At 49.1% G+C, this 13064-nt stretch overlaps 1 protein-coding gene across 1 annotated transcript in view; it reads left to right on the forward strand.

Moving 5' to 3' along the window:
• STARD9 (StAR related lipid transfer domain containing 9) overlaps window positions 1-13064 on the forward strand; it is a 495399-nt gene that overhangs the window by 455193 nt on the left and 27142 nt on the right. Inside the window, exon 32 of the mRNA XM_063947652.1 lies at window positions 6373-6531. Coding sequence (XP_063803722.1) covers window positions 6373-6531 — 159 coding nt within the window. The remainder of the gene's footprint in view (window positions 1-6372; window positions 6532-13064) is intronic.

Consider the following 13064-nt stretch of genomic DNA (forward strand, 5'->3'; position numbering starts at 1 on the left):
CTGCAATAAGAGTACCTTACTGGCAAAATAACACATAATATAGTCATTAAGACTATATATGTGTAAAATCCCCTGCCATATATTCCATAAAAAAGCGGGAGAAGCCCGCCGAGAAAGGGGCGGGGCTATCTCCCTCAGCACACTGGCGCCATTTCCTCTCACAGCTCCGCTGGAAGGACGCTCCCAAGGCTCTCCTCTGCAGTTTCCAGACTTCATAGGGTAAAAAAGAGAGGGGGGGCACTAAATTTAGGCGCAGTATCTGTATATTAATAGCAGCTATAAGGGAAAAATCACTGTATGTATAGTGTGAATCCCTACATTATATATAGCGCTCTGGTGTGTGCTGGCATACTCTCTCTCTGTCTCCCCAAAGGACTTTGTGGGGTCCTGTCCTCAGTCAGAGCATTCCCTGTGTGTGTGCGCGTGTGTCGGTACGGCTGCGTCGACATGTTTGATGAGGAGGCTTATGTGGAGGCGGAGCAGGTGCCGATAAATGTGATGTCACCCCCTGCGGGGTCGACACCTGAGTGGATGGTTTTGTGGCAGGAATTACGCGACAGTGTCAACTCCTTACATAAAAGGTTTGACGACATAGCAGATGTGGGGCAGCCGACTTCTCAGCCTGTGCCTGCCCAGACGTCTCAAAAGCCATCAGGGGCTCTAAAACGCCCGCTACCTCAGATGGCAGACACAGATGTCGACACGGATACTGACTCCAGTGTCGACGATGATGAGACTAGTGTACATTCCAATAGAGCCACCCGTTACATGATTACGGCAATGAAAAATGTGTTGCATATTTCTGATATTACCCCAGGTACCACAAAAAAGGGTATTATGTTTGGAGAGAAAAAACTACCAGTAGTTTTTCCCCCATCTGATGAATTAAATGAAGTGTGTGAAGAAGCGTGGGCTTCCCCCGATAAGAAACTGGTAATTTCTAAAAAGTTACTAATGGCGTACCCTTTCCCGCCAGAGGACAGGTCACGTTGGGAGACATCCCCTAGGGTGGATAAAGCGCTCACACGTCTGTCAAAAAAGGTGGCACTACCGTCTCCAGACACGGCCGCCCTAAAGGAGCCTGCAGATAGAAAGCAGGAGGCTATCCTGAAGTCTGTATATACACACTCAGGTATTATACTGAGACCGGCTATTGCTTCAGCATGGATGTGCAGTGCTGCAGCTGCGTGGTCAGATTCCCTGTCGGAAAACATTGATACCCTAGACAGGGACACTATATTGCTATCCGTAGAGCATATTAAAGACGCTGTCTTGTACATGAGAGATGCACAGCGGGATATTTGCCGGCTGGCATCTAAAATAAACGCAATGTCCATTTCTGCCAGGAGAGGATTGTGGACTCGGCCGTGGACAGGAGATGCAGATTCTAAAAGGCACATGGAAGTATTGCCTTACAAGGGTGAGGAGTTGTTTGGGGATGGTCTCTCGGACCTCGTTTCCACAGCGACAGCTGGGAAGTCAGCATTTTTACCCCATGTTCCCTCACAGCCAAAGAAAGCACCGTATTATCAGGTACAGTCCTTTCGGCCCCAGAAGGGCAAGCGGGTTAGAGGCGCGTCCTTTCTGCCCAGAGGCAGAGGGAAAAAGCTACAACATACAGCCAGTTCCCAGGAACAAAAGTCCTCCCCCGCTTCCTCTAAGTCCACCGCATGACGCTGGGGCTCCACAGGCGGAGCCAGGTACGGTGGGGGCCCGTCTCAAGAACTTCAGCGACCAGTGGGCTCGCTCACGGGTGGATCCCTGGATTCTACAAGTAGTATCTCAGGGGTACAAGCTGGTATTCGAGACGTCTCCCCCTCGCCGTTTCCTCAAATCTGCCTTGCCGACAGCTCCCCCGGACAGGGAGGCAGTGCTGGAGGCGATTCACAAGCTGTATTCTCAGCACGTGATATTCAAGGTACCCCTCCTTCAACAAGGACGGGGTTACTATTCCACAATGTTTGTGGTACCGAAACCGGACGGTTCGGTGAGACCCATTTTAAATTTAAAATCCTTGAACACTTATATAAGAAGGTTCAAGTTCAAGATGGAATCGCTCAGGGCGGTGATTTCAAGCCTGGACGAGGGGGATTACATGGTATCACTGGACATCAAGGATGCTTACCTGCATGTCCCCATTTACTCTCCTCACCAGGAGTACCTCAGATTTGTGGTAAAGGACTGTCATTACCAATTCCAGACGTTGCCGTTTGGTCTGTCCACGGCACCGCGGGTATTTACCAAGGTAATGGCCGAAATGATGATACTCCTTCGGAGAAAGGGAGTTTTAATTATCCCGTACTTGGACGATCTCCTTATAAAGGCGAGGTCCAGGGAACAGTTGTTGATCGGTGTAGCACTAGCTCGGGAAGTGCTACAACAGCACGGCTGGATCCTGAATATTCCAAAGTCGCAGCTGGTTCCTACAACGCGTCTACTGTTCCTGGGGATGGTTCTCGACACAGAACAGAAAAAAGTGTTTCTCCCGGAGGAGAAGGCCAAGGAGTTGTCATCTCTAGTCAGAGACCTCCTAAAACCAAAACAGGTGTCGGTGCACCACTGCACGCGAGTCCTGGGAAAGATGGTGGCTTCTTACGAAGCAATTCCATTCGGAAGGTTCTATGCAAGGATCTTTCAGTGGGATCTGTTGGACAAGTGGTCCGGATCGCATCTTCAGATGCATCGGCTGATAACCCTGTCTCCAAGGACCAGGGTGTCGCTGTTGTGGTGGCTGCAGAGTGCTCATCTTCTAGAGGGCCGCAGATTCGGCATACAGGACTGGATCCTGGTGACCACGGATGCCAGCCTTCGAGGTTGGGGGGCAGTCACACAGGGAAGAAACTTCCAAGGACTATGGACAAGTCAGGAGACTTCCCTACACATAAATATTCTGGAACCAAGGGCCATTTACAATGCCCTAAGTCAGGCAAGACCCCTGCTTCAACACCAGCCGGTGCTGATCCAGTCAGACAACATCACGGCGGTCGCCCATGTAAACCGTCAGGGCGGCACAAGAAGCAGGATGGCGATGGCAGAAGCCACAAGGATTCTCCGATGGGCGGAAAATCATGTGTTAGCACTGTCAGCAGTGTTCATTCCCGGAGTGGACAACTGGGAAGCAGACTTTCTCAGCAGACACGACCTCCACCCGGGAGAGTGGGGACTTCATCCAGAAGTCTTCCAAATGGTTGTACACCGGTGGGAAAGGCCACAGGTGGACATGATGGCGTCCCGCCTCAACAAAAAGCTAAAAAGATATTGCGCCAGGTCAAGGGACCCTCAGGCGATAGCTGTGGACGCTCTGGTAACACAGTGGGTGTACCAGTCGGTGTATGTGTTCCCTCCTCTGCCTCTCATACCCAAGGTACTGAGAATAATAAGAAGGAGAGGAGTAAGAACTATACTCATTGTTCCGGATTGGCCAAGAAGAGCTTGGTACCCAGAACTTCAAGAAATGATCTCAGAGGACCCATGGCCTCTGCCGCTCAGACAGGACCTGCTGCAGCAGGGGCCCTGTCTGTTCCAAGACTTACCGCGGCTGCGTTTGACGGCATGGCGGTTGAACGCCGGATCCTGAAGGAAAAGGGCATTCCGGAGGAAGTTATCCCTACGCTAATTAAAGCTAGGAAAGAAGTGACCGCAAACCATTATCACCGCATATGGCGGAAATATGTTGCGTGGTGTGAGGCCAGGAAGGCCCCAACTGAGGAATTTCAGCTAGGTCGATTTCTGCACTTCCTACAGTCAGGGGTGACTATGGGCCTAAAATTGGGTTCCATTAAGGTCCAGATCTCGGCTCTATCGATTTTCTTCCAAAAAGAACTGGCTTCACTACCTGAAGTTCAGACATTTGTTAAGGGAGTGCTGCATATTCAGCCCCCTTTTGTGCCCCCAGTGGCACCTTGGGATCTCAACGTGGTGTTGGATTTCCTAAAGTCGCATTGGTTTGAACCACTTAAAACCGTGGAACTAAAATATCTCACGTGGAAAGTGGTCATGCTGTTGGCCTTGGCTTCGGCCAGGCGTGTGTCAGAATTGGCGGCTTTGTCTTGTAAAAGCCCTTATCTGATTTCCCATATGGATAGGGCGGAATTGAGGACTCGTCCCCAATTTCTACCAAAGGTTGTTTCAGCGTTTCATTTGAACCAGCCTATTGTGGTGCCTGCGGCTACTCGTGACTTGGAGGACTCCAAGTTGCTGGACGTAGTCCGGGCCCTAAAAATCTATGTTTCCAGGACAGCTGGAGTCAGAAAGACTGACTCGCTATTTATCCTGCATGCGCCCAACAAGTTGGGTGCGCCTGCTTCAAAGCAGACTATTGCTCGCTGGATCTGTAGCACGATTCAACTTGCACATTCTGCGGCTGGACTGCCGCATCCAAAATCTGTAAAAGCCCATTCCACGGGGAAGGTGGGCTCTTCTTGGGCGGCTGCCCGAGGGGTCTTGGCTTTACAACTTTGCCGAGCAGCTACTTGGTCGGGGTCAAACACGTTTGCTAAATTCTACAAGTTTGATACCCTGGCTGAGGAGGACCTAGAGTTCGCTCATTCGGTGCTGCAGAGTCATCCGCACTCTCCCGCCCGTTTGGGAGCTTTGGTATAATCCCCATGGTCCTTACGGAGTTCCCAGCATCCACTAGGACGTCAGAGAAAATAAGATTTTACTCACCGGTAAATCTATTTCTCGTAGTCCGTAGTGGATGCTGGGCACCCGTCCCAAGTGCGGATTGTCTGCAATACTTGTATATAGTTATTGTTTAACTAAAGGGTTATTGTTGAGCCATCTGTTGAGAGGCTCAGTTATATATTTCATACTGTTAACTGGGTATAGTATCACGAGTTATACGGTGTGATTGGTGTGGCTGGTATGAGTCTTACCCGGGATTCAAAATCCTTTCCTTATTGTGTCAGCTCTTCCGGGCACAGTATCCTAACTGAGGTCTGGAGGAGGGTCATGGAGGGAGGAGCCAGTGCACACCAGGTAGTCCTAAAGCTTTCTTTAGTTGTGCCCAGTCTCCTGCGGAACCGCTATTCCCCATGGTCCTTACGGAGTTCCCAGCATCCACTACGGACTACGAGAAATAGATTTACCGGTGAGTAAAATCTTATTATATATATATAATATTTCATGTCATATAAGGGCAGGTCCAGATACATGGACAATGATCATAACTGTAGTGGCAATTTCTATCTACATGATCCTACTGGCGCTACACACTGAACATGTGTTATATCTGGAACTACCTACAGTCTCCCATGCAAAATGTAACCCACACAGTCTTATGTGGGAGTAACCGGATCCTGTATTGCAGTACGGCATCCATAACACGTTTTACATATGATCTTAGTAAAGAACATTTCTCATGTTAGATGAATGGAGAGACTGAACATGGAAGCTGGTTCCAGAGAATTTTAGTTAAACACCAGAGGGTAAATGAAATAGGGTTCAAGTTGCCAGAGGTCTGGGATTTTGCCTTAGAATGTCAACCTAGTTTTGCCTTGTAAATGACTGCCGCTGTAACAATACGGACATTCTCTGACAAAATCCCGGACCCTATTAAATTTACACTCAGGTGGTTCCAGAGGGTGGATTTATCAAAGCTTAGAGCGAGAGAGAAAGTGCCAACCAATCAGCTCCTGTCACTTTACTGGCTATGTTTGGAAAGTGACAGTAGATGATCTGTTGGTACTTTATCTCTCTCCAAGCTTTGATACATACAATATCCCCCAAAGAACCTATTCAGTTGTGTCATCTACTGTAGTCCCTAATTCCATAAATATGATTAAGTACATTGGGGTTTCAGTCTATCCAAGTCTACTTACTGTGCAAATGTATGAAATGCTTATTATTACTTTACGATGATCTACCATGTAACTGTTTCTGTCGTCTCTCTTTAATCTGCCTAATATACAATAAGGGGGGGATCACTGTTAAGATGTAATACAGATGTGGTCTCATACAACCAGCCTCAATACACCGTGCACTGGAAGATGCCTGGCGAGAGTTAGCCATCAGGTCTCATGTAAATCTTCTAATGTCTGTGGTCTTTTTTTGCGTCTTAGTCGCAATGAAACTATTAGAACGCACAAAGAGACTCTGCTGATTAATTTGATGTGTGACACTTCTTATACAGACTCACACAGATATAGAAGTACAATGGAACTCTAAGTGGAAGCATAGATTGCATAGCAAATGAATCATCGCATTGCCACTAAGACGCATTTTTGTCAAACAAAGACACCTGACGCTAGCAGAGTCTCACAGGAGCTAGAGCGCAGAGAGGGGCTGTTTGGCGATACTGCAGTGATGACGTACGATGACACATCTGTGCCCAGCAGAGATAAGATTGTTACTGTTGTTTCTTTTGCACAGGAGAAGTGTTACAGCCTATCCTTCCAGTCCGTGTATAACGAGTCCATGCCACGTCCTAATAAAGACACTGTACGGGGTGAACTCCTGCCCAGTGCCTGGATCCTACAGTCTGATCTGATCGGTGGAGAAGCAGTGACCAGAGTCATTTACATGGTGCAGGTAGGAACTACACCTGGTGTTGTGCAGCAATTTGAGTGATGTTTTTTGGGGTTGGTTTAGGGGAAGGGATATAACGCTACAGCAAAATAAATGACAATAAATAATCCCAAAACAGTGGTAAGGGGCATCGGCGGCAATTTATAAATGACTTCAGCCCTTATCTGTGCAGGTCAGATCAGTATACAAATGCTTGGAGTGCTGTTGCAAGAAAAAACAAGAGTATACAGCTTGTATGTACAGATTCTATGTAACTGTAGGTCTGCTGGGTCATAGCATTAGCATCTTACAGTCCTCACTACTTTTATTTCTCATCTGAGGTCCAGAGCAGGGAGCACAGGGCATTGGGTAGCAGGATAGGAATGAGTAAACCTAGGTACAGTGTCTGGGTGATCTTTCTACCAATCAAAGGCCCTGATAACAGGCCTGAGGCACCACAGTTTATTTCTAAGGGGACTAACATGTGCAAGTACTGTAAGAGATGAATGGGAAGCACTGCAGTAGGAGAGAGGGCATGGTAAGCAAAACAAGAAGTTTTTAGGTGTTAAAAAACAAAACAAAAAACTCGTTAACGTGAGCGCTATAAATAGGGTCCTCACGACCCAATCACAGTGCAGGTGTTAAGGAAAGCCATGTCTTCATTCTTTCCTCAGTTTGAGTTACCAGCCTTTGCTGAAGCAGAGTTATCCTTATTGTCTGGACTATGAGTGGGCCAGGAGGATCTGGATTAGGAAAAACTGATCTGTGTCCTCATACATCTTTGCTGCAGTTGCGCCAAATAGCCCCTGATGGCACACCAGGTCCCGTGAGACTCTGCTAGCATTGGGAGTTGGGGTTTTTTTTTTGCCAAAAATGCATGTTAGATACAACACTATGTGGCTAGGACGCAGGAGACTGCTGATTAATTGGATATCACACTTGTTTATCTGTGTGTGACTGAGTCTCTGCATCTGTATACGAAGTGCTTCACTGCAGCGGCCATGGCTTCTTTCTATGTCAAGATCCTTTGTGCTCTATATACAGACTCAGCCGCACGCAGATATACAAGTGTTGCATATCAAATTGATCCGCACAGTCTCCAGGTGCATCCTAGTGGCATTGTGTAGTAACTAAGACATATTTCCAGCACACAGATGCCCGGGGTTAGCAGAGTTGCACGGGAACTGGCATCTCCCACTGTATGACATATTGAGGCTAGATGTATGAGGACAGATCTGTGAATGTACCTGGTGCACACATAGTAATGTAAGATCAGAACAAATCACGGAATGTAGGAAAACAATGTAAAAATCATGCATCAGAAGTGTTACGGCAATAGTGCTGCAGTTTTCTGTATTCTGTGCTTTTATTTTACAAATAAATTCTATATGACAAAATGAATCCAAATTTCCATCACCAGTCGCACACATTCATTGTGGCATTCAGTCCCCAGGAACAGACAGTTCCGGAGAAATGGGGCATTTCAGCTAAGTCACAGATTTGATACTTTTCACATTGATCCAGACGTCCTCACTTCAGGGTGTGAATTTCTGGATTTGTTCTGTTTAATGGTTTACGAGTCAAGTGCGAGTCCCTGAATAAACACAGTAATGTTTAGGGGCATATTCAATTAGACAGAAAAATGACAAAGTGCCTGGTTTACCTAGTAATAGATCCCTTTACCTAACAGCTGTGTCAGAGAGGGGAATACTCAACCCCTTAAAAGAAAACACAAATCAGAAAGAACTCAATGACACGTGCTTGTAAAGTATTAAAAAACACAAATTCAATTTATTAAAATAATAATATCATATACCCCACAGATGACTGGAAAGACAGAAAACATATTAAACCTGCAAACCAAATTACCTGTCCCACATCAAACATGTCATTATTAGTCACATTAAGCTAAATAAAAACTTCTGAGTGCATAATTAATCATCAGGTGGGGGCACCAGGGACTCTGAACCAAGTCTTGAAATTTCAAACCGTAAAAAAAATTTCCCTAAATGTTCAGCTGCTGAAGAGAAAAAGTGGCATTAAATCCTATGATCAGTTACCGCGGATAATAGGAAAACAATAGTGGCCCCTGTAACGAGTTAACGCAGCTAACTGAATATGACTGTAGACTCTGTCCCATTATTACAATTTTATTTCCCTGCATATGTGGTTTCTGGTTACTACCCTTTGAGATGAGCTTATGGGGTTTATTACTTACGGGCCCTACACACTTGTCGACCCGCCACCGAGCTGCCCGACACGGCCGGCGGGCGACCCGGCAGTGGGGGAAAGGTGACGGGGGGAGCCCCGTCACCCGGCTCCATAGCACTGTGCGCTAATATGGACGAGATTGTCTATATTGGCCTGCATGCATAAGCGACGGGGCACCAACGATGACTGAGTGCCGGGCCGCGCATTGTTTGCCTACACACTGCACGATAAGTTCATTAATGAATGAGAACGTTCATATCGTTCAGTGTTATCTGCCAGTGTGTAGGGCCCATAAGCCTGGGGTTCCAATCATGTTTATGCCTGAAACTTACAAGGACAATGCTTTTACTAGCCGTGTTCTGCTGGTAAAATCATTGCCCTTTAAAATTTTGTCCATAAACAGTTTTGGAAGCATTGTGTTTTAGAACAAAACTATGGCCTCAGATCTATTTTCCATACATATTTAGAATGAAACAACGTAACATTATCTCTATATAATAGAGTGTGTGTGTGTGTGTGTGTGTGTGTGTGTGTGTGTGTGTGTGTGTGTGTGTGTGTGTGTGAGTGAGACACTATAGATACAATGTACCTGCTTTATTTTCTGCAACCATTAGCTGAGCAAAGATCATCTTAGATCTTTCTTTGTTAGTAAAATCAGGTGTCACTATGTTTTTAGACGTTCAGTGATAGTCCATAGAACTTTAAAACCAAATTCCTTATAACTCAGCCTGAGGTTGATGTTGTTATAGGTACCGGCAATCTGTAATTCTGATAGGTGTACTTGCCGAGTATGGTGTGTGGTTTGGTGGAATGCTCACTTGTAGCTATTACCTCTACGGCATGTAGTGCTTAATCTATCCTGTTCATTATTTGGCAAACACGGCAGCGGGGCGCCCTTGTTCAGAGTGCTTGGGAGCTAGTGATCGTAGCGACTGGTCCTGTTCTCGTCTGTCCCCGTCGCACTTGATTATGTGCCCGAGGTCACGGCGGCGGGTTAACTCCCCGACCACCTCCGTTCAATGCGCCTGTGAGTGTACTTGGAGACACGGCCGTAGGTCACTTCCTTAGTAGCTGCTGGTCGGAGGTACTGTAGTTAGGTCAGGTGCTAGACAAATCTCCTGCACGGGATGCAGTCAGTGTACCGGCTGTTGGGATCCCAGCATTCAGGAGACAGACACCCAGCATTTTACTGACGGAATCTCACCCCCCGCCCGGTATTCCCACTTGGTTAATAGAAGCCAGATGCGTGGCGAGAGCAGCGAGCCCACAAGAAGACTCGCAGCCGGGATTCCGAAAGACGAGATGTTGGTATAGTGACAGCCGGCATCCTGTCTGCCGGGATAGCATATGTCTCCCTGGACGGTGCTGTATGTGGTTTGCTCACCTCCCCCATACTGTATTGGTAGCGATGTGCAGGGCAGGAATGCCTGATTTTCCTCAGCATAGCTCTGGTGGTTGATAAAGGAGTTAGGTTAATTATATTGAAGAGAAATTTTACATCTTGATAAAGTCCTTAGATAAGGATGAAACGTGTTGATGGGATAAGAGTTGCTGTGAGTCCAGAGGCGGAACTACCGCCAGTGCAACCAGTGTGTTGCACTGGGGCCCGCCTCTGTCCAGGGGCCCAAAGCATGCAATGAGTCAAACTGACTCATTACATGCCGCTGCGTGCAACCGCTGCCCGCAGCGCACAGCCGCCTGGAGAGGAGAGGAGCAGCGGTACGGGGGAAAGAGGAGGAGGGAGCCGCAGCAGCGCTTTGTTACTGGTAGAGGCGCTGCTGCTGCCCCTCTGCTTCACTATAGGCTGTCTTCCGAGAACAGCCTATAGTGAAGCAGAGGGGCAGCAGCAGCAGCGCCTCCACCAATAACACAGCGCTGCTGCGGCTCCCTCCTCCACCTCCTTCTCTACTGCCCAGGAATCGTCAAGCTGCACCGAGGAGCCTGAGCCAGCGGAGAGAGTAAGTATAATTCTTCTTTCTTTCTGTCTCTTTCTTTCTTTCTGTCTTTGTTGGGACTGCCTGCCGCTATGTGTAAAAATGGGGAATCTGCCTGCCACTGTGTGTAAAAATGGGGAATCTGCCTGTCGCTGTGTGTAAAAATGGGGAATCTGCCTGCCGCAATGTGTAAAAATGGGGAATCTGCCTGCCGCAATGTGTAAAAATGGGGAATCTGCCTGCCGCAATGTGTAAAAATGGGGAATCTGCCTGCCGCTATGTGTAAAAATGGGGAATCTGGGGGCGTGGCCACGGCAGCAGAGGACTAGGCAGCAGGATCGAGGAGCTCCCTGGATAATTAATCCTGCAACAATCCTGGGGCCCCGATCCTGCTCTCCTCTGGACTAATCTCCTGCCCGGCGGTGCTGGGGAGGCGGTGGAGTGTGTGTGCGAGCGCTCCCGGCTCGCGTCGGCGGCCGCCCGGACTCCGGGCCTAGGCCGCAGCTCAGTCCCCGGCCTCGATTTTGAAGCTCCGCCGGGCGCGTGCGCGCGCGCACACGATCGAGCGCCCGAGGCGGACGCGGCGTCCAGCGGCACAGGAAAGGAGCGGCACCCCACTCCTGCACCCTCAGGGCCATATACAGAAGCCATCCTGATACCCTGAAGGCTGGTGCAGAGAGGGAAGGAGGGGGAAATCCTTGTGCTGGGCGGCCATTTTACCTGCAGCTCCCTGAGGCACTGAACACAGCAAGGTGCAGTGTGGGTGAAGACTGCACTGGGCTGAGGGATTGATACTGTCCCAGCTGCCCTGCCTCCTACTGCTTATACTGCTGGAATACCACACACTGGACATATTTATTTATACCATTGGACCCCCCGGGTCCCCCTTCTCCCCTCTCCCTTCATTACAACGTCTGGCTTTCCCAGTGACTGGCGTGCTGCTGTTGCTGCATTTACCTTCCACTGTTATACTTTTGACACTGAATAACGGGACTCTCATTACAGCTGGACCCCCACAAGATGGTGAGGGGCGGCCAGAGTGCGGCCGCGGCTAAACTGGAGAAGTTTGCCTGACAGCCTACATCTCAGTCGACGCAGTCATCTCCTAAGCCTTCCCCCCCTGCCAGAATGGATCCATCGGCTGGGGCCGACTCGGGGGCGAATACGCAGCCGTCTGCACCCTCCATCCAGCAGGTCCTGGAGGCCATAGCGGCCAGCGAGCAACGCCTATCGGACAAGATGGAGAAGGTGCAGTGCGATTTATCACTGCTGCGACAGGACGTCCAGCGAGTACGGGAGAGGGTGGGCGAAACCGAGACAAGGGTCTCCAACCTGGAAGACCTCAGCGGCCCTCTGCAACAATCGGTGTCTGCGGTTACACAGCAGGTCACAACGATACAAGCCAAACTCCTGGACATGGAGGGCAGACTCCGCAGAAACAACGTGAGGTTCGTAGGCCTCCCCGAAAAAGAAGAAGGGGCACACCCCGAGGATTTCCTGGAATCCTGGTTAAAAGAGGCATATGGTGCTGAATCCTTTACATCTCAGTTTGCAGTGGAGCGGGCCCACCGCGTGCCCTTCCGGCCTTTACCACCAGGTGCCCCACCACGAACTTTTATAGCAAAATTCCTGCACTACAAGGACCGGGACTCCGTCCTGCGCCTGGGACGTGTGAAGGGTCCCCTGATACGGAATGGAATCCGGGTGTCGGCATTTCCGGACTTTGCAGCGGACGTCCAAAAAGACAGAGCACAGTTTCTCCCCATAAAGCGACGCCTTCGTGACCTGAATATATCCTATTCAATGCTGTTTCCCTCCAGGTTGCGAGTGGTGGCGGATGGGGAGACCAAATTCTTCAGCTCGCCCAGGGAAGCGGCTTCCTGGTTGGACAGATATGCTCCGGGGGCACGCCAGCTGGCTCCAGACTGACATCGGGTCGCCTTCCTTTATGGGCCTACAACTCGCAAGTATAAGTCCAGGGAGCTTCCTCTCGTTTAGTGGTTCTGGACTTTGCTGAGAAGTGTTATAAACGTATAACGTATAAGGGTTTAAATATTTTGGGTTGTTTGATCTGTACGCCTAGTACAGTGTTGCCGTAGGCTTTGGGTTCTCCAGGGCTAGAGTTCGGTTAGGGATCTAGGTATGCCACAGTTCGGGGAGGTATACGGGGAGGGGGGATGCCGGGGGGCTGCTGTTGGTCCCCCAGTAGTTTTTCTGTTTTATGTTTTGAATTTAAGAAGCCTACATATTAGCTATTCGGAGGGTGTGGTGGGGTTGCACCGTTTCCAGGGGTTTGGCTTGAGGTCCGGGGCCGGTGGACGGCGCGACTGCGCGAGTAAGGAGCCGGGGGGTTGGGTGGTAGATAGGAGTGTTGCGCCCCAGCTGATGACTTGGCTGACATGCCTCCCTTAA

The sequence above is a fragment of the Pseudophryne corroboree genome, chromosome 12, assembly GCF_028390025.1.
Source record: "Pseudophryne corroboree isolate aPseCor3 chromosome 12, aPseCor3.hap2, whole genome shotgun sequence".
Taxonomy (NCBI): Eukaryota; Metazoa; Chordata; class Amphibia; order Anura; family Myobatrachidae; genus Pseudophryne; species Pseudophryne corroboree.